General features: G+C 39.4%; 2 protein-coding genes across 4 annotated transcripts; one reads left to right on the top strand and one right to left on the bottom strand.

Annotated features, from left to right (window-relative positions):
- Nucleotides 1–388: 388 nt before the first annotated feature.
- wdr77 (WD repeat domain 77) lies at nucleotides 389–4,261 on the bottom strand. Its single transcript, XM_015037013.1, has 10 exons — nucleotides 3,859–4,261; nucleotides 3,467–3,652; nucleotides 3,236–3,377; nucleotides 2,418–2,467; nucleotides 2,154–2,224; nucleotides 1,563–1,620; nucleotides 1,388–1,459; nucleotides 1,170–1,278; nucleotides 996–1,064; nucleotides 389–916 (listed from the first exon to the last, which is right to left on the bottom strand). Exons 1-10 carry the CDS (start codon nucleotides 3,965–3,967, stop codon nucleotides 778–780), a joined length of 1,005 nt encoding a protein of 334 aa, XP_014892499.1. The 5' UTR covers nucleotides 3,968–4,261; the 3' UTR covers nucleotides 389–777.
- A 1,790-nt stretch (nucleotides 4,262–6,051) lies between these two features.
- LOC106950271 (protein polybromo-1-like) lies at nucleotides 6,052–21,308 on the top strand. 3 transcript variants are annotated; one of them, XM_015037038.1, is made up of 31 exons: nucleotides 6,062–6,158; nucleotides 6,294–6,549; nucleotides 10,091–10,141; nucleotides 10,371–10,468; nucleotides 10,555–10,702; nucleotides 10,779–10,928; nucleotides 11,295–11,411; nucleotides 11,502–11,570; nucleotides 11,714–11,812; nucleotides 11,897–11,982; nucleotides 12,072–12,157; nucleotides 12,274–12,490; nucleotides 12,786–12,927; nucleotides 13,363–13,457; nucleotides 13,547–13,826; nucleotides 14,001–14,106; nucleotides 14,210–14,849; nucleotides 14,930–15,141; nucleotides 15,240–15,419; nucleotides 16,075–16,232; nucleotides 16,329–16,580; nucleotides 16,666–16,811; nucleotides 17,180–17,337; nucleotides 17,438–17,621; nucleotides 17,929–18,130; nucleotides 18,225–18,426; nucleotides 18,598–18,750; nucleotides 19,140–19,289; nucleotides 19,700–19,752; nucleotides 20,471–20,681; nucleotides 20,902–21,308. In XM_015037038.1, the coding sequence occupies exons 3-31, from the start codon at nucleotides 10,100–10,102 to the stop codon at nucleotides 21,063–21,065; spliced, it is 4,800 nt and encodes a 1,599-aa protein (XP_014892524.1). In that variant the 5' UTR covers nucleotides 6,062–6,158; nucleotides 6,294–6,549; nucleotides 10,091–10,099; the 3' UTR covers nucleotides 21,066–21,308. The 3 variants fall into 3 exon arrangements, with proteins under 3 accessions (XP_014892518.1, XP_014892524.1, XP_014892512.1); XM_015037032.1 differs by lacking the exon at nucleotides 6,294–6,549 and having other exon boundaries at nucleotides 6,052–6,158; XM_015037026.1 differs by lacking the exons at nucleotides 6,062–6,158; nucleotides 6,294–6,549 and having other exon boundaries at nucleotides 10,100–10,237; nucleotides 20,902–21,065.
- The last annotated feature ends 243 nt before the right edge of the window (nucleotides 21,309–21,551 follow it).

Below are 21,551 nucleotides of genomic sequence, written 5' to 3' on the forward strand. Positions count from 1 at the left end.
GTTGCTTAAACTACAGATACAAACCTGAAAAGTTGTTATAAGCAAAGAGAAGATCAAAACTAAGATGTTTTACCAGCTGTCAATAATGTTAAAAAAAACAAGCTATTGTCATTGCATTATGATTACGCAATGACTATTATGCAAGGAAACGCTAAGACCTTCTTCCTGGCTTTGATTAATTATTTCTGACAGAGATGAAGTTCTGCAGAGGGCTGCAGGATAACAGAGAGGAAGCAGGGAGCTCAGGTTTTTCACATATTATCTGTCTTATAGATAATACGTCACAACATAGTGAAAGTTTTAAGAAATATGTAAAAAAAATAAATAAAAAAATTATAAAAGTTATATACCTTCCGTTTGAACATTTCAACAAATAAAACAATTGTCATAACAGCTTTAGCTTTCCTTTAATGTAAAAGTCTATGGTGCAAATATGGAGATGCTTCACAACATGAACCAGAATGACCAGACAGAGAAGAAGAGCCTTACACAAAATAATGTGCACATGTCTGTGAGTTGGACATTTTAATTCACTTCTCCTAAATGAGATGTTATATTCAACCATCAATGAGTGTCCAGCTCCAGACCTCAAGATCTGGGGTCCTGCCAGGATGTCGAAGCTCTACAGAGGACTGCAGACGAGCCGTCTTTTGACTCGGCTGTGTTGAACCAGGGAAATAATAACAAAAACACGCAGGACACCAGCCCCCAAGGACTGACGTAGGACACCACTGATCTGGACACACTGTGATATGCCACATGTGACCATATATGTATCTAAGATGAGGACTCGGTATTTGGAGTGACGGTGTGGTGAAGCACGAGGTGATCCCAGCCTACAGTCGTGAGCCTGTTGGAATCACCATGAAGCCAACACACACCTTTAGCAAAGTCCTGGTGTCGCCGATCTCTGAATCTGTAGGGGGAAAAAAACACGGTTTGTTTATTGTCTGGTGCAGAACACAAGAGTTACTAAGTGAACTGAAAAGACTCACATTTCTTGCAGTTCAGAGTTCATAACAGCAAGGGAGCAGTCGTCACTAACAGAGGCTAGCAAAGGGACACTAGGGTGGATAAAAAAAAAACAAATAAAAAAAAACAGTTTATTTATAAGGAGAAGAGGGGAAAGGAAACGGCAAAAAGTACATTTTGGCACATTAAATCTTCACCTATTTGTGGAGAAGGCCAGGCTGTTAACTCTCCGGCTGTGTATTTTTTTCACCCGTGCCGGTTCTGATCCCAGGAAATCTTTGACAGACACATTGCCCAGCTCATCGCCTGAAAGAAAACGAGAATGATAATGTGAAGAAGCAAGAAAAAAAAAAAAAAACAAGGAGGGAAGGAGAACTGAGCTTCTGTCAGTTATCAATCTGTTGATGGACCTTACCAACAGCAATAGTGCTTCTCTGGTGGGGGTGCCAAACAGCAGTAGTGGGAGAGCAACTGGGAAACTCGACATCTGCAACAAACCACAGAAGTAAAGAGCATCACCTTTCACTGCAAAGCCGAGGTGTCAAGAAGGTAGTCCAGTTTAAGACAACATGCTGCAGTAGCCTGCTTACCTATTCTTGAGGCTGGTTTATCTGGCTTCCTCCTGTCCCACATCAACACACGGCCATCCTGAGAAACGGCAAACGACACTGAAAACTCCTCAACTTGAAGGGTTTAGTTTTACAGTAGTTCATGTTGAATAAATAAAACTGCTCTTACTAATTAAAATAATTTGTTCCATCTCATTTTCCCCATATTTCTTCTGCATTTGAGGAGCATCTTTATCTAAGGAAACACCCTAGTAAACAGATTTTGAACGAAGAACTAACTTTTGATGAAAACCAAATTTTGTCAAACATAAAAACTTAACTTAACCGTTAAGTTAACTGGAATTGACTTATTTATCACTGATCTAATCCAGGAATGGCAAGTCAGATATTAAGATTTTTATTTATTTATTTCTAAATTAATCAATATTTGACCAGTAAACCAACAACTAACAGCATGTACGTCGATGCAGTTCAAACTAGAACAATCTATTAACCTTATGGACATTTTTTTTCCTCCTTTGTGTGTCAGACTCTGCAGGTTGGCTTAAATAACTATGATTTCTCCTCGACACATTACTATAAATGAAACCACGACATTGAAAGGAATCCTACTTGGCCACAGGAGACGAAGAGAGACTCATCTGTAGGACTGCAGGCAACACAATTAACAGGCTGCGTGTGAACTGCAAGGAGAAAAACAAAGAAGGTCTAGACATTCGTTGTATTCAAACTACATTCTAGATTAATTCACTTTTAAACAGTTGATGAAATTTACTACAACCGTGCCAACTTGTTGTCTGAATAAAAAACAATTTGATTTCAACTGGGCATTGAGTTTATTTTTTTGATAAAGTGGATTTTTAGATGTTCTCTTACCATTGTAGGTGGTGACGACTGTCTCCTGACTGAGGTCCCAGACTTTAATTCTGTTTAAAAGATACAGGAATAAAATGGATGAATAGAAAACACAAAAAAGAGGAAAGGGGAAAAAAGTGAAGTTGATAAAAATGCAAATTAAAGTTTTGTTTTCTAATAATCGTCCTTTTTTTTAAGTCAGTCAAATTTTAAATTAAAAAAAAATTGTTGGGAAAGTATCCAAAAATGATAACTTGTATTTCAAATAAAAAATTTAAATCTCAGAAGTGCAGGTTGCTTCACCCTTTTATCTCACACCACTAAATAAAATCAAGTACAACAAAATTCCCCTTTAAAGTCACCTAATTTGTAAATAGTGTGTAATTTAATCTCAAGCGTAAATTCAGCTATGATTTTCATATCACATGATATGAAAATGGAAGTTCAGAAACACTCATCAAATATGACTGAGGTATTTTGGAAATATGAGCAGGCAAAAATACAATTTCTCTAGACGTACAAAACCAGTTGAGACACACCGCAAAACCTTCCAGCTGTCATGGCAGACAATAGTGGGTCTACAATGTGCTGATGAAGCTGAATACCAACAAGTCAAACATCAAATGCTTGATTTGTAATTGATAAAAACAAAACATTTAGATATTACTTCTATTTCAAAATTCTGCTGCACTTAGTATCGGTCTATCACGTAAAATCTGTTAAAGTTTGTGTTTTTAACGTGACAAAATGTTAGAAAGCTCATAAACATCTCTATATATTTATCTACGACACATGCTTCCCTGTAAACCTGTCGCTCTATGTGTGAACTACTCTCTAACCTGCAGTCCATGCTGCCAGTGACAGCACTGCTCTCTCCTGTGATGGGGCTCACAGTGGTGACAATGTGGTCATGCTCATATTTGGTGAAGCGATTCATCAACAGGCGCTCATCCTCTGCCAGTTCCCAGAGCTCCAGGGCACCTGCACAGAACAAATAACCAAAAAAAAACAATTTCATCACAGTCTGAAGTCACCGTGGTTCAGCCAGGTTCTGTGAAGTTGGGCCTTACCCGAATCTGAGGCTACAGCCACTCCCTTTTCAGCCACCCACTGGACATCTGTGACCCCAGCCTCAGTCTGCACACCAGCTTTGCAGAACCCCTCGCTGGGGGCTTGCTCCGGTTCGCTGTAGATCCAAACGGATCCTTGCCAGTTTCTGCCAGAGAGGCTGGAGGCTCCCAGCAGCAGCGTGCCGTCTGTAGAGAAGAGCAAACAACAAATATATTGAAAAAGATCTTTCCGTTCCACATTATGTGAGCACAGATGTTCTTGAAAACTGTCGGCACGTTGTAGTTAATCATAATTTATCATATGGATGTAGCAAAACTGCCGAACTGTAAACATGACGACCCAGCAAAACCACGTGTTTTTCCTCCAGTGATCCCGGCTAGCTGCTCCTTACCTGCTCGGTACTGAGCCGCGCACAGGTGCTTCTCCATACAGGCAGGGGCGTTAGGAGGTATCTTCCACGGGTTTTCCTTAATCATGTTGGTGTCCACTGTACTTTTCATCCAAACTGCAGCGCTGGAGTCTTCACTCTCTACAACTGAGATGCTTTTACTTCAAAGCAGCTTCTGCAGCAGCTAGCTAGCGCCGATATGAAGACACCGCTCCTTCTGTCTCTGGTCTGCTTAAGGCGCCTATATAAATCAGTTTGTTATAAAACGATAATAATGGCCCCGTTTTATAAAATATGGAGCTTAAAATTATCCTTTTCAAAATGAATGAAAAACTGGACAAACATAAAACCAGCGGACACAAACTTCTGCTTCCTCTACGTTTCTTCTTGTTAGATTCTTGGAACTATTTACGAGGTACTGCCATCTCCTGGTCGAATAAAATAAAATAAAATAAAATAAAATGTATGCATTTGGGAACTACTCTTAATTTAAATTGATCATTTAAAATAAAGCAAAGCAGAATAAAATAAAAATCAAGAGGGGAGATGAATAATTTCTGTATTTCTGGAAATCCACTCTTGATTTTATGCACCCAATTAAGAATTTGTTTTGCCTTAGAATTATTTCTGATTTATGAAACTTGACTTTTTTTCACTCAAAAACCTTAGATTCTAATGCCCAAAAGTAAAGATGTCAAGCAAAAGCTTTTCAATAAAACTTTAGAAACTTTTTTATGACAGTAATAATCATCACCTTTGTATGAGACATTTTTAACCTTCAAGGAATGCTGCCTAAGGATACACTTGCATTTTTTAAATGTTAAAGTTCAATATACTTTCAAAGGACAAACCTATAACAATTTTTTTTACCCCAAAACAATATCTGCAAAGTTATTGAAGAAGGCAAATGTTGGGTTTTTTGAGTCCTGGTTCTATGACATATTTTCATTTTGCGAGGCTTTAAAATAAAATAAAAATATTCTTGCATAACCAAACAACCTCTCTGTGCATTCCTCACTGCTAAAGAATTTATGCAAACACCCTATTTCACAGATGGTAATATGATACAATTTAAACGCTTTGTATTTTTCTGTGGTTCATACATGATTTAATAGGAATAATAAATAAATGCTGTTTAATTCATATTGATGATCCTGAAGCAATTAAAACAAAAATTTATTTAATATTTAATGCACATGTTATATCATGTACTGTACTTGGAGAACTTTAATATAGTGAAGGAGGAGGTTTTTATGCTAGTCATGGTAACATTCAGAAAGAGGATAAACACTTTAAGAAACTATTATCCAAACAATAAAGGAACTGATAAATACAACTAAGGTGTGCTTTGACACACCAGCTATCATGTATAATTAATTATTCAAAAGTGAGACAGGGAAAATGCAATTGTAAATTCTTACTAGGAATTATCTTATCACAATCAAGCACATGCTTGATGCTATAACAAAATAATATTTATGAGATACATTTTACTCCTCTCAGTCTTATAACCTTCAAGGAATGCTGCCTAAGGATACACTTGCATTTTTTACATTTTAAACAATCTTTACAGTCTTTTAAACACTCCACTCCACTGCACTTGATAATATTATACAGGTTTAACCCTTGTTGCCCATCAATCAGTGTTCAAGTACTGCTGAGACATAGCCCAAAAGAAAGGATGGAGGTGTCGGAGTTTCTAAACAGGAAGCAATATTAGACGACTAAATATGGAGAAAAAGTAGTAAGAGAAATTTACTGCTCAGACAGGAGAAGAATTTTTTTATAAGACAACTTCGATGCACCCCACAAATAGAAGATGGAAAAGAAGACAGTTCCTTGCTTTACAAAAAGTCACTCAGCTTTTGCTGCAAGTTATTAATGAGACAAACAACAAAGGCGCAGATAGATACAATCTATGTAAACCGAATAGATTTTAATGGCGATTTTAATGGCGATCGAAAAAGTTGAACTAACCGGAAGTCAGTTGAATATAGTGTTATAAGTAACGTGACAACTTATTTCATATTTTTTTTTATTTTCGACTTACCACAGATATGTTTTGTAATATATATGTAATTAAATCGTGTAGGACCTTTAGACATTCTTCAAGTGTAAGACGATAAATATTAGGATAAACCCTCATAATGTATTTGAATCGTTTTATTTTGAAAGTATGTCAACGGAAGCGAGAATAGAATAGCCGTTAGCTTCACAGGTCTCACTGCCCGTCTAAAATCGATAGGTGATTGGCTTTCGAGCAGTTTAGGATTCTGTGGGTCTTGCTACCGTGCCCACCTAAGGTAAGGACGCAGGCATGTCAGGGGGTTATGCGGAATGATTTTCCGCTATGTGTCGTCGATATCATCTAATGGCAGCTCTCTCTCTCTCTCTCTTTTTTTTTTAACTATTTAAAACGTTACTCGTTCTAACTGCAGCCTTTGTCTAAAGTGTTTGATATTTCAGGCCAGCCGTTGATTGTAGCTAACGTTAGCTGTCTGGAGGTCTGTACCTGTCCACGCTGAGTGACACTTGGCGGACAGCTGCTCCTGCTGTTGCTGCTCAGTGGGTTAGCTGTCTGCTGATGTGGGCACTCTGGACCACAGCCAGCTGCTACGTGACATTATAGGATGGAGGGGGGGCTGTTACCTGGAGACAGACCTCAGACATCACTGCTGTAGTCGGTCATTTAAGGTGAATTTAAACTGAATTTTAAATGGTGATAGTCTCACTTTTCTTTTGAAATTAAGGACAGAAGAGCTCATTAAAAATTACAGTAATTTGTCTAATTGACATCGTATAACGTATTTCAACAAGCGTATACATTTCTGGCCTTTATGGGGTAATGGTAGTTTTTACTAGATATAAATGTGCTTTATGGCCTTGTGCATGTAATATTAATAGGCTGTTTGCAGATGCAGACAAAGGTGTCATGATCCTGGGGAAGATGTGGGGAAAAAAAAGCACAGCAGCATGATCTGACAGAGACAATTTTTGAAAAAGTCAAACTTTTTGAATACGGTACATTTATTGGTAAAAAAGTGTTTTTAGCAAAATTTCCTTTGGCACAATTGTTGGTACCCCTTTGTCTTCACTTGCCCTAGCCAGTATGTAAGCACAGTGTACACATAAAAAAAAAGTAAGAGAACTGTGGAAAAAGCTCAATATGTTTTTGTCGACCATTTCAAATAGAGACGTTTATATCTTATGTAGATTTATTAAAATAGAGTGATATATTTCATGCCTTTATTTCTTGTAATTTTGATGATTATGACTTGAAAACCCAAAATTCAGTGTCTCATAAAATGAGAATATTATGGGGGGAAAAAAATCTACGTTTGCTCAGCAAGAAGGTCTTGGGTTCGAATCCCAGTCCAGGGTCTTTCTGCATGGAGTTTGCATGTTTTCCCTGTGCATATGTGAGTTTTCTTCAGGTGCTCTGGCTCCTTGCCACAGTACAAACACATGACAGTTCATCGGTCTCTCTAAATTAGTATCTTTAGGTGTGAGTGTGTACGTGCTTGCTTGTTTGTCCCGTCTCTCTCCGTGTTGCCCTGTGATGGATTGTTGACTTGTGCACCCCAACTCTCGCCCAAGAGAATGAACGAATGGATGGATGAAAAAGTTAAATATTGGACATATAGTGTCATATTCTAATCGGCTAATTAACTCAAAACTCCAGCAAAGGTTTCCTGATCATTGAGAGAGGTACAGAAGACATCTTCCTCAAGGAGGATGAGTCATAGAGAAGGTTGCTAAAGAAGCTGGTTGTTCACATAGTGTTATATCCAAGCATATTCACAGAAAGTTTAGTGGAAAGAAATAGTGTGGTAGAAAAAATGTGTAACAAGGACAACCGCAGCCTTGAGAAGATTGTCAAGCAAAAGCCATTCTTTACTTTCATTTGAAATCAAGATCCCATTGTCTGGAGGAAGGATGGAGAGGTACAAAATCATCATTGGTTGAAGTGTAATCAGTCAGTCATGATTTGAGATGCAGTGTCATCTGCTGGTGTTAGACCACTGTGTTTGCTGAAGTCCACAGTCAATGCAGCCATTGAAGAGAAAATGTCGGAGCACTTCATGCGTCCTTCTGCTGAGAAGCTAAATGAAGATGTTGATTTTATTTTCAAGAAGCACTTGGCAACGGTCTGCACTGACAAAGGAACTTAATGTTGATACCACAACCATGGTGTTCCTGCATTTGATTGGGCAGGAAACCGGCCAATCAAAACCCAACAGAGAATCCATGGAGTAGTATTGTTAAGAAGAAGATGAGAGACAGCAAAACAAGCGATGCAGATGACCATCAAAGCAACATGGACTTCTGTTTCACCTCAGCAGAATCACAGACTGATCACAGACATCCTGCATTGGATGTGATCTATGCACTCAATTATAGACTGCATAAAAAATGCACATACTTTTCAGAAGGCTGACATTTCTGTTGAAAATCTCTCTCTTGCTTTACTGATCTTCTGTAGCATTCTAATTTTCAGAGATTGAATTTTGGGTTCCTATTGTCAGTAAGCCATAATCATCAAATTACAAGAAATAGTCTTTTTCACTTTGTATTTAATGAATCAATAAAACAAAAGTTTAGCTTTATAAAAAACAAAACAACAAAAAATAATAACAAATATTTTACCTCTTCACAATATTCAGACCTACTGAGTTGGTTTGAATATTGTCAAACTTTTCTTAAGTTTTGAACTAAAGCAGCATAATATATTGAATTGCAATCCTCATCGCAGTTTCCGAGTGTGTGCTGTTTTTAGTCAGATATTGCATTTCAAGTGCCATGAATGCCCATAATAAGTTTGACTGATGGTGCAGACTTTCAAAGCCTTTGATGTCCACAACTGATATTTTAATTGCCATAATACTAATTTACTAAATAACCATTGTGTTCTCCTCTGAATTCTTGTGATAAAAACGTTGGATGAGCTCACTCCTTTTCTTTTTAACTTCACTGTTGTGTCCAAAATCATCAACTGATGTAGTTTTGATTTGGGCTGATTTGTTTCAATGAAATTTATTCTTGTGATTGTTTGTAATTTGATCTCAGGTTTTAAGGTTTTGAGATCTGCAGAAAACGGTTACTGTCAACTCTGAATTTATCATTCTTGTACACAGCTGAGTTATGGTTAATGTTGCTTTTTATTGTCACTGCAATATTTTTTTCAACTTCCACACACTTCCCATATAAAGAAACCAGATGTTGAGTTTTTTTTTTTTTTTTTGCTTGATGTTGTGGAACATGTACAAATGAATGTGGGAGCTCTTTTGCATGTATGCATCATCTTTCCTCTGGCCGTGCTTGTCAGCTTGCATCCATTGCATTTTCATAAAAAATGGTTTGAAGTTTCATTTCTAATAAAACATTTTCTACCACCAAAAGATCTTCTGCTTTCCTTTTTTAAGGGTCATTGTTACTGACTAATTGTTGCAGGTAACCCTGTTGCTTTCCAGCATATTCATTTTGAAAATATTCATCTCTTCAATCATAGCATATGTTGCATTTGAGAAAAAAAACTGTCTGCTGATTAATATGAAAAGGCTAACAAAGACTTTCCTGTGATTTTTTTTAAGGAGACTTAATGATTATTTCTCCCATTTTTTTTTCTTGCAGTCTTTCAAATGTTTTCTTTGGAGCCTTGTATGTTTGAGACTGGCAGTTTGTAACACAGTTCCTTGAGATCCTATTTAAATTGGCTCTTTGTTAAACAGTTTCCATATTTAGAAAGGACATAAAACCTTTATTACACATTGGACTGAAAATGAGTGGAAAAAGAAACCAAAGTAAAAAAGAAAACTTTGAAAGGCCTTCAAACAAGCCCCAAAAATGGTGTTTGAAACTTATAGAAATTACTATTGACTTCTTGAAAGTGCATTTTAAAGAACATTTCTGTCTTTTATTCTGTGATTCTACAGGAGACCCCAGTGAATGAAAAAGTGGTGTGAAAAAGTATCTGCCATCTTATGGATTTTTTTCTGTTAATGCCTTTTTATCAAACCAAAATGTTTGAGATTTCCAAATAAACTTCAAGGTCAGACAAAGGTCTTACGAGTAAACACAACCTACCGTACATTTTTCTAATAATGGATTAAGAAAAAAGCCACTTGACCCCGTGTGACAAAGTAATTGTCCTTTAAGCCTAAAAACTTTATCAATAGTTTGATTTCAGAGAGGATTTTGTGCCTATTTGTTACTTGACTGACCCTTGTGTTCTCAGGGCTTCGTCATGGCCTTGAAAAGGAGACGGGCGACGTCCCCTTCTAGCAGTGTGAGTGGAGGAGATTTTGACGATAGCCAGACTTCGTTAGTGTCTTCAATTGGGAGAAAGAGGAGAAGGACCTCAAACATTCTGACTGTGGATCCTGTAATTTTACACATTTCAGTCGCTGTTTTTCTTTGAACTTTGAAAATTGTTGTACAACACAGATTTAAGGAAGGAGGGTTATAATGGTGAAGGGTGCTGATAATTTTCAGTGTTTTAAATGTTGCCTTTCCAGATTGCTGTGTGCCATGAGCTGTACAACACAATCAGAGATTACAAGGACGACCATGGCCGGATGCTGTGTGAGTTGTTCATCAGAGCACCCAAACGAAGGTGAGGACGAAGTTACCTATTAAAACTTTTACAGTGTAATGTAGGTAGGAACACTGGATAGAGCAAATGTTACCTTTTTGACTCAGGAATCAGCCAGACTACTACCATGTGGTGTCTCAGCCCATTGACATGATGAAGATCCAGCAGAAATTAAAGATGGAGGAGTATGACGATGTCGATCAGCTAACCAGTGACTTCCAGCTTCTGTTCAACAATGCAAAGACTTATTATAAGGTGTGAACTCCCACAAAGCTACTATTACTAATAGTGGGCAGAGCTGCGAAACTAAATTCTCTTTTAATGAAAACAGTCGGACAGTCCTGAGTACAGAGCAGCCTGCAAGCTGTGGGACGTCTACCTCCGGACGAAGAATGAGTTTATTCAAAGGGGGGAATATGAGGATGACGATGACGATGGATACAATGCTCAAGAAAACCCCGGAGGTTCCACTGAAGATGAGGTGACACTTACGGATCTGATTATCACCATATATCTATTTAAACAGGTGTATGTGCAACTCACTAATTATCAAGATGGTCCTATGAGTGAGAAAAAAACACGAGTGCCTTTTAGGTAAGTCATGCCACAGGAGGCAGAAAGCAGCCTGGGAGTGAGACTCAAATACTTTCGCTTCATTGATCAGGAAGCAAGTCTTCACATCACGCAGTACACCAAAAAAAACAAAAAAACAAAACAAATCATTAAAGCTTGTGTTTTTTGACGTGACAAAATATGGAAGTGTCAAAGTGGTAGTACTGTTTTGTCATCTATATGTTTCCTAACTGTATTTTGTTTTTTATTTTCTGGGCTTAATTGTTGTAATCAGAGTGCGTCAGCTTGTTTGAAAGAAGTTCTGGAGCAGCTCCTCGACGCTGTTGTGTCCTACACTGAGCCAAGTGGTCGCCTGGTCAGTGAGCTCTTCCAGAAGCTTCCGTCCAAAATGGTATAAGAAAAAAACAAAAGTTTTTGACAGGAAGAAGGCATTAACATGTCTGAATTTGGTTTGATTTGCTGTTCTCTCTTTTCTATTTAGCAATATCCAGATTACTATGCTGTAATTAAAGAACCAATAGATCTGAAACTCATCGCTCAGAAAATCCAGGTACACTTATAGAGATCTAATAATTTCAGTGTTATGTGTTTTATTTGATGTCTTACTTTTATTTTATTTTTACTTTATTTTATTTTTACTTTACCTTATTTATCAACTAACGACAACAAAATCATATCTAATATTTATCTTAGCTGGGCAATTATCGATGTGTCAGCGCCATGGCTAAAGATGTAGACCTGCTGGTGAAGAACGCCAAAACCTACAACGAGCCCGGTTCGCAGGTTTTCAAGGCAAGTCTTTAACCTGTAACGTGAACGTAGCATGTTGCTGCTGGCATTTGACATAACCAGCTGTGATCTGCTTTTGGGATGCAGGATGCTAACACTATTAAAAAGGTTTTTGCACAAAAGAAGTCTGAGATGGAACATGGAGAGCCAATCAAGTCCAGTATTCGCATCAGGTAGTAAAGTATCAACTCTTGAAATCATGTTGGTGTTACGTTCTTAATTGAGTTCATCGGTTTATTATATTTTTTTCTTTCTTTGTTAGAAATAAAAGGTCCATCCAGGGAGACCGGCTCTCAGCTATCACTATGGCTCTTCAGTATGAAAGTGATGAGGAGGGTATACTTTCTGGTATCTATTTATCTGATCAGATCGACGTGATGCTACTACACACTGGTGTTCAGTATTGAGCAGCGTGATAATCATTGTAATTGACATATATTTTGTTGTCTTCCTACATCTATCAGGGACTGTCCACTATGATGAGGGTGAATCTGAAGCAGAGAGTATGACATCGAACATTGACATGAGCAACCCAATCTTCCAGCTTTACGAAGCTGTTCGGGGAGCCAGGAACAGTCAGGGCCAGCTGATCTCTGAGCCCTTCCTGCAGCTGCCCTCTAGGAAAGACTACCCTGATTATTACCAGCAGATCAGTCAGCCGCTCTGCCTGCATCAGATCAAGTATGACAAAACTGATACCGATCTGTTTTCATGTCTGCGTGTCTGTACACGCATGTCACGGAAATGGGCTTGACACAGCCTGGAAAAGTCTTCAATTTGACCACCGTATTTCCTGGATCTGAATAAGTGTAGAGAAAGAAGATAAGACTGTAGAAAAATATTTATATACCTAGACGTTACCCGTCCCACTGTTTTGTAGTTTGTGCAACAAATATTTTGTCTTCTATATTTCTGTCACTACATACACTACAGTATTTCTTTGCCCCATATGTCGGTGCCCATATTTCTTTTGCAGGAACAAGATGAAGAACAATGAATACGAGAGTGTTGAGCATATTGACTCCGATCTGACGCTGATGTTTGAGAATGCCAAACGCTACAACGTTCCCCACTCCTCCATCTACAAACGTGCGCTCAAGCTTCAGCACATCCAGCAGGTCAGTTCAGCTTTTGTTGCTCGTGGTTTTCATTCAGATGTGCTGGCTCAGCAGGAACATCGTCTCAAATGCTTTAGAATGATCTGCATTTTCAGATGTATTAGCTATGTTTTGTTTCAAAAAGGTTTTGTATCAAATGAATTCAATCAGTATAGCATTAATATCCCTTGAACTTGTCCAGGGTTTCCCTAGAAAACGTGCTGAGGCCGGCGGCAGGAACGCTCGGACAGTCGTTCAGTGACCTTTTGCAATGTGTCTCATCAAAAAAGTTGATTAGAAACATTATTGTTTTCCTTCCGCTTCACAAATACGTTGTCTGTCTTATCAAACCCCAATAAATGGCAATGAAATTTGAGGTTGGAATGTGAAAAGGTTCAAAGAGTATGAGTATTTTTTTTTTACAAGTCAGTATATCTCAATATGTTTCCTCACTAGATGAAGAGAAAGGAGCTTTTGCAGAGAACAGATGATGACGGCGACAGCATGCTCTCCTCGGCCACGTCCGACACCAGCAGCACGAAAAGAAAAAGGTACACTTTGGCTCTAAAACATTCAACCCTGCACCTATTTTTTGTGGAACTGACCTTTGTTCCTCACTGCTGCCTTTTTCGGTTTGCAGCCACAAGAAAAACACAAAGAAAAATCGAATGAAAGCCCTCCTGGCCTCTGTTACTGAAGCCAGAGAGGCCGGGACCGGCCGGAGACTCTGTGACCTCTTCATGGTGAAGCCGTCTAAGAAGGACTACCCTGATTACTACAAAGTTATCCTGGAACCAATGGACCTCAGGACCATCGACTACAACATCCGCTCAGACAAGTACATGACTGAGGATGCGATGGTGGAGGATATGAAGCTGATGTTCCGCAATGCCAGGCATTACAATGAAGAAGGCTCCCAGGTAACATTTAGCTTGTAACCATTGTTTCTCTTTCAGTAGTTCTAGTTGGTTCTTATTTTTAAAAATGCCAAAACACGGAGCTCATTTTTTTTTCCTGTTCTCATCAGCATAATTAAAAAAATACCACTAAAGTGCAATCCACACCACAGACTCCTTTCTCTGTTGTTTGTGTAGGTCTACAATGACGCAGACATTCTTGAGAAGATCATGGAAGACAGACGCAGAGATCTTGGGCCAGCAACTGATGACGATGATGTTATGTCTCCAAAGTTAAAAATAAGTATGTCTTTCAGTCTTTTTGGTATGAAGTAATCCATTGATTTTACATTTGAATAAATATTCACCCCCATCTTCCCTTTTTTTTTTTTTTTTTTTTATTCCAGGAAAGAACAGCCTCTCTCTGAAAAAGTCCAAGTACCTGACACCCTTGCAGCAGAAACTGAATGAGCTTTATGAAGCCGTAAAGAACTATACGGATAAGCGAGGCCGTCGCCTCAGCACGATCTTCCTGCGGCTTCCATCTCGTGCCGAGCTGCCCGATTACTACATCGCCATCAAGAAGCCTGTAGACATGGAGAAGATCAAGAGCCACATGCTGGCTAACAAGTACCAGGACGTGGACGCGCTGGTCGAAGACCTGGTGCTCATGTTCAACAATGCGTGCACCTACAACGAGCCCGAGTCTTTGATTTACCGCGACGCTCTGCTGCTGCACAAGGTGCTGTTGGAGACGAGGCGGGAACTGGAAGGAGGAGAGGACAATCACGTTCCCGACGTGCCCCGCCTCATCCAGGAACTCATCCGGAGTCTCTTCGTATCTGTGCTCGGTCACCAAGATGACGAAGGGCGTTGCTACAGCGATTCTCTCGCAGAGATCCCTGCTGCAGATCCCACCAACCCAGAGAAGCCGGCGCTCAATTTCGATATTGTCAGGAAAAATGTGGAGAGGGGCCGCTACAAGAGGCTGGATGTGTTTCAGGACCACATGTTTGAAGTTCTGGAAAAGGCCAGACGATTAAATAGGTCAGGTATTGTTGCAAGTCCACTAATTTGTGTTTTAAAGGAAAACCCAAAGCTGGTTTTATACCGTGCATTCATTACAGGACTGACTCAGAAATCTTTGAGGATGCAGTGGAGCTGCAGCAGTTTTTCATTCGCATCAGAGATGAGCTGTGTAAAAACGGAGAGATCCTAATGTCCCCTGCCCTCAGCTACACTTCGAAGCACTTGCACAGCGATGTGGAAAAGGAAAAGAAGGAAAAGCTTCCCAAAGAGATTGAGGAGGACAAAATTAAGAGAGAAGAGGAGAAAAGGGGTATGCACTGAAACATCATCCGGTTCTTCAGTATCACTATGAAAACTTTCAGGACGTTTTGCTGTTTTAATGAAAACTTTCTTTTTTCTTTTTCGCAGAGGCAGAGAAGAGAGAGGGCACTGTTGGAGGCTCGTGGCAGGTTCAGCGTACGTACAGTCAGGACTGCAGCTTCAAGGACAGCATGTACCACGTGGGAGACTATGTTTATGTGGAGCCTGCAGAGCCTAACCTCCAGCCTCATATCATTTACATTGAACGCCTTTGGGAAGATGATACAGGCAAGTCTCATCATATTATAAAACATAAAAGCTAATCTTAATGTTATCTGGGTTTTTTTGTTGTTTTTCCCTTGCTTTTTCACTGTATTGTGAAAAGTATTGGCAATACGGTGTAAAATATTATTTTAAATCGCAATTATCATTGCAATATCAACCCGTGCAAAATCACAGTTACAAAAGACTGCCTGAATAAAATACTTGACATAGTGTAAAATTTCATGCATTGATTCAAACTCTGCTTGTTCTTAGGATTCCAGCTTGTTAAATTTGAAAAATATGTTCTCACTACTTAACATTGGTCTCTCAATCTTTAGGGATTCGTTAAAAAAAAAGTGAAAGCAAATGTAAGCAAGAAAAGATTGATGAGCATATCGCATGTTTTGGGGAATTTTTCAAATTTCCCGAAAATACACTTCTGAATTTCAAAAATTCCTATAAACACATTTCTTAACATTGTGGAAAGCCTTCCCTGAAGAGTTGAAGCTGTACTGGCTGCGAGGTGTGGGAAAAGCTCAAAATTAAAATCTATAATTTTGAGTGGAGTTTCTTTATCTTAATATCTTTGGCAATGTAGAGATGCACTGCATCTGAAATCCTTGTTTTAACATGTTTAAAGCTGATCCAGGCCTCTCTCTCCAACCTCTGAAACACACAGGGGAGAAGTGGCTGTACGGCTGCTGGTTCTACAGGCCAAACGAAACATTTCATCTAGCAACAAGAAAATTCTTGGAGAAAGAAGTCTTCAAGAGCGATTATTACAACAAAGCTCCTATCAGCAAAATTCTGGGGAAGTGCGTGGTCATGTTTGTGAAGGTATATGTTTGCTGTGTCAGTCTGCATTTAATTAATATTGTTGAGAATTTTTTTTTTGTCTTTTTGAGTTTTCACTGAACATGCTTGTGATTAAAGGAGTACTTCAAGCTTTCCCCAGAAGGATTCAGGCAGGAGGATGTCTACGTCTGCGAGTCTCGCTACTCGGCCAAGTCGAAGTCCTTTAAAAAGATCAAGATGTGGGCCATGCCCCTCAGCTCGGTTCGATTTGTTCCCAGAGACGTCCCCCTGCCGGTGGTCCGAGTCGCTTCTATGTTTGTCACCAAACAAGATGACAAGCCACCAGAGGTTGTAGAAGAAAGCAAAACGACTGATGGTATTATAGACAAAGTAAGTAGCGGCTTTGTAGTTCAGGTGAAAACGATAAGTTTATCTTTTTTTTTTTTTTTACATCAGGACCATTTAATGTTCACAGGAGAGGGAGGATGTTCCACTGGATGTGACCAACGGAGAACCAGGCTGTCAGTACTACGAGCAACTCTGTTACAACAACCTGTGGCTGAAAGTGGGAGACTGTGTGTACATTGCTTCTCATGGGCTGGTGCGCCACCGAGTGGGCAGGTAGAGTAAAATAATTTGAAAAAAATAAGGATGACATTTCTCTGTCGGCAAAGCCAGAGTACGCTTTATAGTTAAAAAGGTTCAGTTGTCGCTAATTGCTGAGAAGCACGGTGCCGCAAAAAAAGGTTTTGCTCTGTTAAAGGAAGCTAATCTTAGCAAATAGAAAATGCTGTTTTCATATATTTATAAAGAATAAAAGCTACCAAAAACAATCTGTCCCTTTGTGAAAATCTACTCGGTCTCCTTGGTATGAGGAATTGACAGCAATTAACCTGATTATTGCCCATATTTGTAGAATCAAAAAATCCTTTAAAAAGAAGCCATCTGACAGAAAGGTCTCTGAAGGTCTCTTTTTTTTTTATTTCCAGAATTGAGAAAATGTGGATGCGAGATGAAGCAGGCTACTTCTTTGGCCCCATCTTTATCCATCCTGAAGAGACGGAGCACGAACCGACTAAGATGTTCTACAAGAAGGAAATGTTCTTAAGCAACTTGGAGGAGGCTTGTCCCATGACCTGCATCACAGGTACCCTTTTAATGTGCAAGGAATTCAAATCAACATGTAATGTCCTACAGCCAATGAAGCAAAGATGATCAGAGCCGTTAAATAACTTTTGATTGCACAGGGAAGTGCGTTGTGGCATCATTCAAAGAATACTTGTCCTGTCGGCCCACTGAAGTGCCTGAAGAAAACGTTCTTCTCTGCGAGAGTCGCTATATCGAGAGTGAAAAGCAAATGAAGAAGTTCAAGGGTCTTAAGCGTTTTTCTCTCTCTGGGAAGGTGGTGGAAGATGAAATCTACTATTTCAGGTAAAGAGCTGCTATTAAGCATTAAAATTGATGTTTCAGGCAGAAGGAAGTGACAGGATGTTTACTTAATGACAAGTAAGTGTGAAACTGCTGTCCAGAACCGTTAGATCCAGCTTTACAGCCAAGGTGGCACCAATTTTTCTTTATATGTTTGGTGTTATTTGTCTTTATTCTCTTTGTTTATGAAGACAAAACTTGTAGATGTGTACTCTCATTTTAAACAAATGATAAGATTGAAAAAGGAAAAGCGAGTTATGAAACGTGTGTCAGAGTGATGAAGTGAGTTTTGTTCGTTTTCCGTTGTCAGGAAGCTGATAGTTCCCCAGAAAGAACCATCTCCTCTGCTGGACAGGAAAATTGAGGAACTTGAAGCCAAGTTTGCTGATATGACTGATGAAGAGCTGGAAGATCTTGGGGATGATGATGGGGAGCTGGGGGATCATTCCCTTCCTCAGATGCAATCCTCCATGAACAGTGACATGGACATGATGTCATACACCCCTCCACAGGTCAGGAAGACTGTATTTGATTGAATAGTGGTTGATTGCTTGTCTTTCAAAACGTGCACATTGTCAGATCTTGCATTTGCATGTCTGGTTACAGTCGACTCCTAAATCCATGAAGGGGCTTGCAAAGAAAGAAGCTTCGAAGCGGAAAATCAACATGAGTGGCTACATCCTGTTCAGTAGCGAGATGCGAGCGGTCATCAAAGCTCAGCACCCGGATTTCTCCTTTGGGGATTTGAGCCGTCTTGTTGGCACAGAGTGGAGGAACCTGGACAGCTCCAGGAAAGCAGAGTATGAAGGTATAGATTATTCATTTTGGGCATTTTGCAGATGCATTCATGGGCGTTAAACCTTTTCACATTTTGTCAAATTAGTACTGAAAACTTCAATGTATTGCTGTGAGTACATTTGCAGGGTGCTGCACTCATTTTTTGCATTGACTTTGAACCTTTAACCTCTTTGTTCTGCAGAGCGAGCAGCTAAAGTGGCTGAACAACAGGAGCGCGAGAGGGGCCATCATCAGACGTCCCCAAGAGCAGGTACCCCAGTAGGGGCCCTGATGGGGGTAGTGCCTGCCCCAACCCCCATGGGGATACTAAATCCCAGCATGACGCCTGTGTCAGGTAACCCCTCATGGATGCAGATGGATGCCCACTGTCCCCTGAAAGACGGGAATGAGAAGCTAAACTGCTAACGTCTCCTGCTTGTTTGTGTCTTTACCACCTCATGTCAGTGCGTTGTGGTTTAATTTTACATTGGCTCCTGCATTTTACCACTTCATTCATAGGAACCTACAAGTGGTAACATACATAATATTCATTATGTGTCAACCTGGCTTCATTGTAATGCATGTGCTTCACATAGTTTTCCTTTTCTGTTTGCACTTTGTTGTCATTACAGCTTGATCACCAAGTTGACAGCTTATCAGCTTGTTAATGCATGCTTGGTAGTGAGTGCATGTTTGACTGATGCATGTTGTTGTCTTGTGTTGGCACTGTCCCCTCCTGAGAAGGTGTGATGGGTGTATATAGGACAGCTAAGATGGACCATGTTGAAGGCATGGTTAGTTTGGCTGGTATACCGCCACATCACATGGGGATGCCTGTCTTTCCCCAACGTCTCCTGCCCGCTATGCCTGGCTTCCGTGGAATGCCGTTCTTCGGTAAGAGTGCCGTCATAGCCACCCCTCCATTTGCCACGCAGTTGCTTCCTGTCTACCAATCTGACTCGCTGGAGGGGCTACCTGTGTCACTAGGCTGAGATTCCCTCTTTGGTGACTTGTCGGCCTCATTTTGAGGTTGGGTTGTTATTCAGTATTTATTTATTTTAGGTAAAAACAAACAGTTTTAGCTGGACAACCAAAATGTGAACCTGCCAAAGATCACTTCTTATGAGGTCAAGTTTATGTGTGTAGCACATTTCTGCAACAAGATTTTATATAATTATAATTCCTGTGTTTTAAGTCAAATCAGAACAATCGCAGTTCATTTATAATGTGTTTTGAATTGGTATTGGAAATAATAGGCATCCTCCAATGTGTGATCATGATTATGGTGTTGAATATCCTCACAGGTGTTAACGGCCTGGGAATTGGATCAGCAGCAGGAAACATGCATGGATCGCAGGTAATCATTTTGGCTCTGTTGAAGCGATTGAAAACCAATAAAAAACAATTTTTTTAAAGCCTGTTGATCTGGTGTACATCTGCTCTTAATAGAGTATTGTGCATTTCATATTTTATGGCTTACAAAGATACTTTCATGTTTCATTTCATAAGTTGTTAGTGTCATGTATTTTTGATAGGTTCCATCCTTTTTATGACATCAGGAAAACATGTAGTTTCGAACCCGTGGCTGAATATTGCGATGACTGTATCACTTAAAATGAACAAACATTGTTTTGACTCATTTCTTCATTGCAAATTCCCCACTATATTCTGTGAACTTTAGCATCTTAGCCATTAAAATGTACATCAGAGGTAGTTACACAGTTACAGACCATCCAACTGGCCACATATAGTATAGGCATGCGCAATATGACTTGAAATATCCAACTAAATATTGCATCCAAGCAGTTCTTTACAAGAGTAATACTGCAAACCTAGAAGATTGTGAATCAATATGTTGTGCAGCTTTAATTTCCAGAATTTTATTTATAAGAAAATATTGAAAACCAAGTATTCCTTTGCTTCCACTTTATAATTATGTGTTTTTCTGTCTCATAAAAACCCAGTAAAATGCATTGAGGTTTGTGGTTGTGATGTAACAAAACGTATTATTCACATTCAAGGAATATGAGTGTTTTTGGAAGGCACAGTGCGTATGCTTCATTTGTTTTCATTAGGTGGGTTTGGGCTCTGGACAGCAGGCTCCGCCTCCATACCCAGGACAAAGCCATCCGGGCCAACCAGCTCTCCACCAGCCCTCCACTCCAGTGTTTGTGTCTCCCCCTGCCAAATCTCAGCGGCTGCTGCACTCAGAGGCCTACCTCAAATACATCGAGGGTCTCAATGCAGAATCTTCCACTGTCAGCAAATGGGACCACGCTCTCACAGGTACTTTTTAAAAGATGTTGATGGTCGATGTTTAAAAATACATTTAGTAGTGATGGCAAAAGCCTTCATGTGATCCCTTCCTGTACACACTGCACACATATAAAAATTTGGATTTCGAATGTTTGACCTCTAATTGGATTAATATTTCTTTTTCATATTTTGTGATGGGTCGGTAAAGTAATTTCTGTTTTCCTCTTCCATGCTTTTCCTGTGTTTTAAGTAAAAAAACAAGACGTGCGCCTGACAAAAGAGCAAGAAAGCAGACTACCGTCCCACTGGTTGAAGAGCAAGGGGGCGCACAAGACCATGGCAGATGCACTTTGGCGGCTTCGTGACCTGATGATGCGCGACACCCTTAACATCCGTCAGATGCACAACCAGTAGCATGTGGATGTTGTGAGCCTCTGTTCCTAAAACTGTGTAACAGAAGGTTTAAGCTCACTAAAGGTCTTTATGTTGTTATATAAAAAAGTAATGTTTGTGTTCATAACATATGCCTTCTGTGTTGAAGCTGCTTTGTTGTTTTTCATTTTGTATTTCATTTCATTCAAAGTATATCATGAATACTGTTCATCTGTGATGAAGGTTATCATGTCATAATTTCACAATAAAAATGTGAGGAGTTCAGACTGGGTTTTAATTTACAACACTAGTAAATTAAATAATACAAGTACTATTATTTTTGCTAACATAATTAACATAATTATCAGTATTGATGTCTGTGATCAAGTCAGCTTTATTTTCTATCTCTTTTACATGAATATAATGGTCAAAATACTTTTTTACTGGGCTTACTGCGTCACAACCTAGGTGTGATTAGACACTGTTAAATCATCAAATTAATAAGCAGAACTGGGTACTATAAGGAAA

Source organism: Poecilia latipinna, unplaced genomic scaffold, assembly GCF_001443285.1.
Source record: "Poecilia latipinna isolate Pla-1442-1.1 unplaced genomic scaffold, P_latipinna-1.0 Scaffold24, whole genome shotgun sequence".
In the NCBI taxonomy this organism is placed as follows: domain Eukaryota; kingdom Metazoa; phylum Chordata; class Actinopteri; order Cyprinodontiformes; family Poeciliidae; genus Poecilia; species Poecilia latipinna.

Coding starts and splice junctions, on each gene's coding strand:
- wdr77 (XM_015037013.1), bottom strand. CDS start 3,967: ATGAAAAGTACAGTGGACACCAACATGATTAAGGAAAACCCGTGGAAG. Junction 2,225..2,417: donor AGTCGTCACCACCTACAATG/GTAAGAGAACAT, acceptor TTCTCCTTGCAG/TTCACACGCAGCCTGTTAAT. Junction 1,460..1,562: donor TAAACCAGCCTCAAGAATAG/GTAAGCAGGCTA, acceptor GGTTTGTTGCAG/ATGTCGAGTTTCCCAGTTGC.
- LOC106950271 (XM_015037026.1), top strand. CDS start 10,100: ATGGCCTTGAAAAGGAGACGGGCGACGTCCCCTTCTAGCAGTGTGAGT. Junction 13,458..13,546: donor AGCAGCACGAAAAGAAAAAG/GTACACTTTGGC, acceptor TTCGGTTTGCAG/CCACAAGAAAAACACAAAGA. Junction 14,107..14,209: donor GTCTCCAAAGTTAAAAATAA/GTATGTCTTTCA, acceptor TTTTTATTCCAG/GAAAGAACAGCCTCTCTCTG.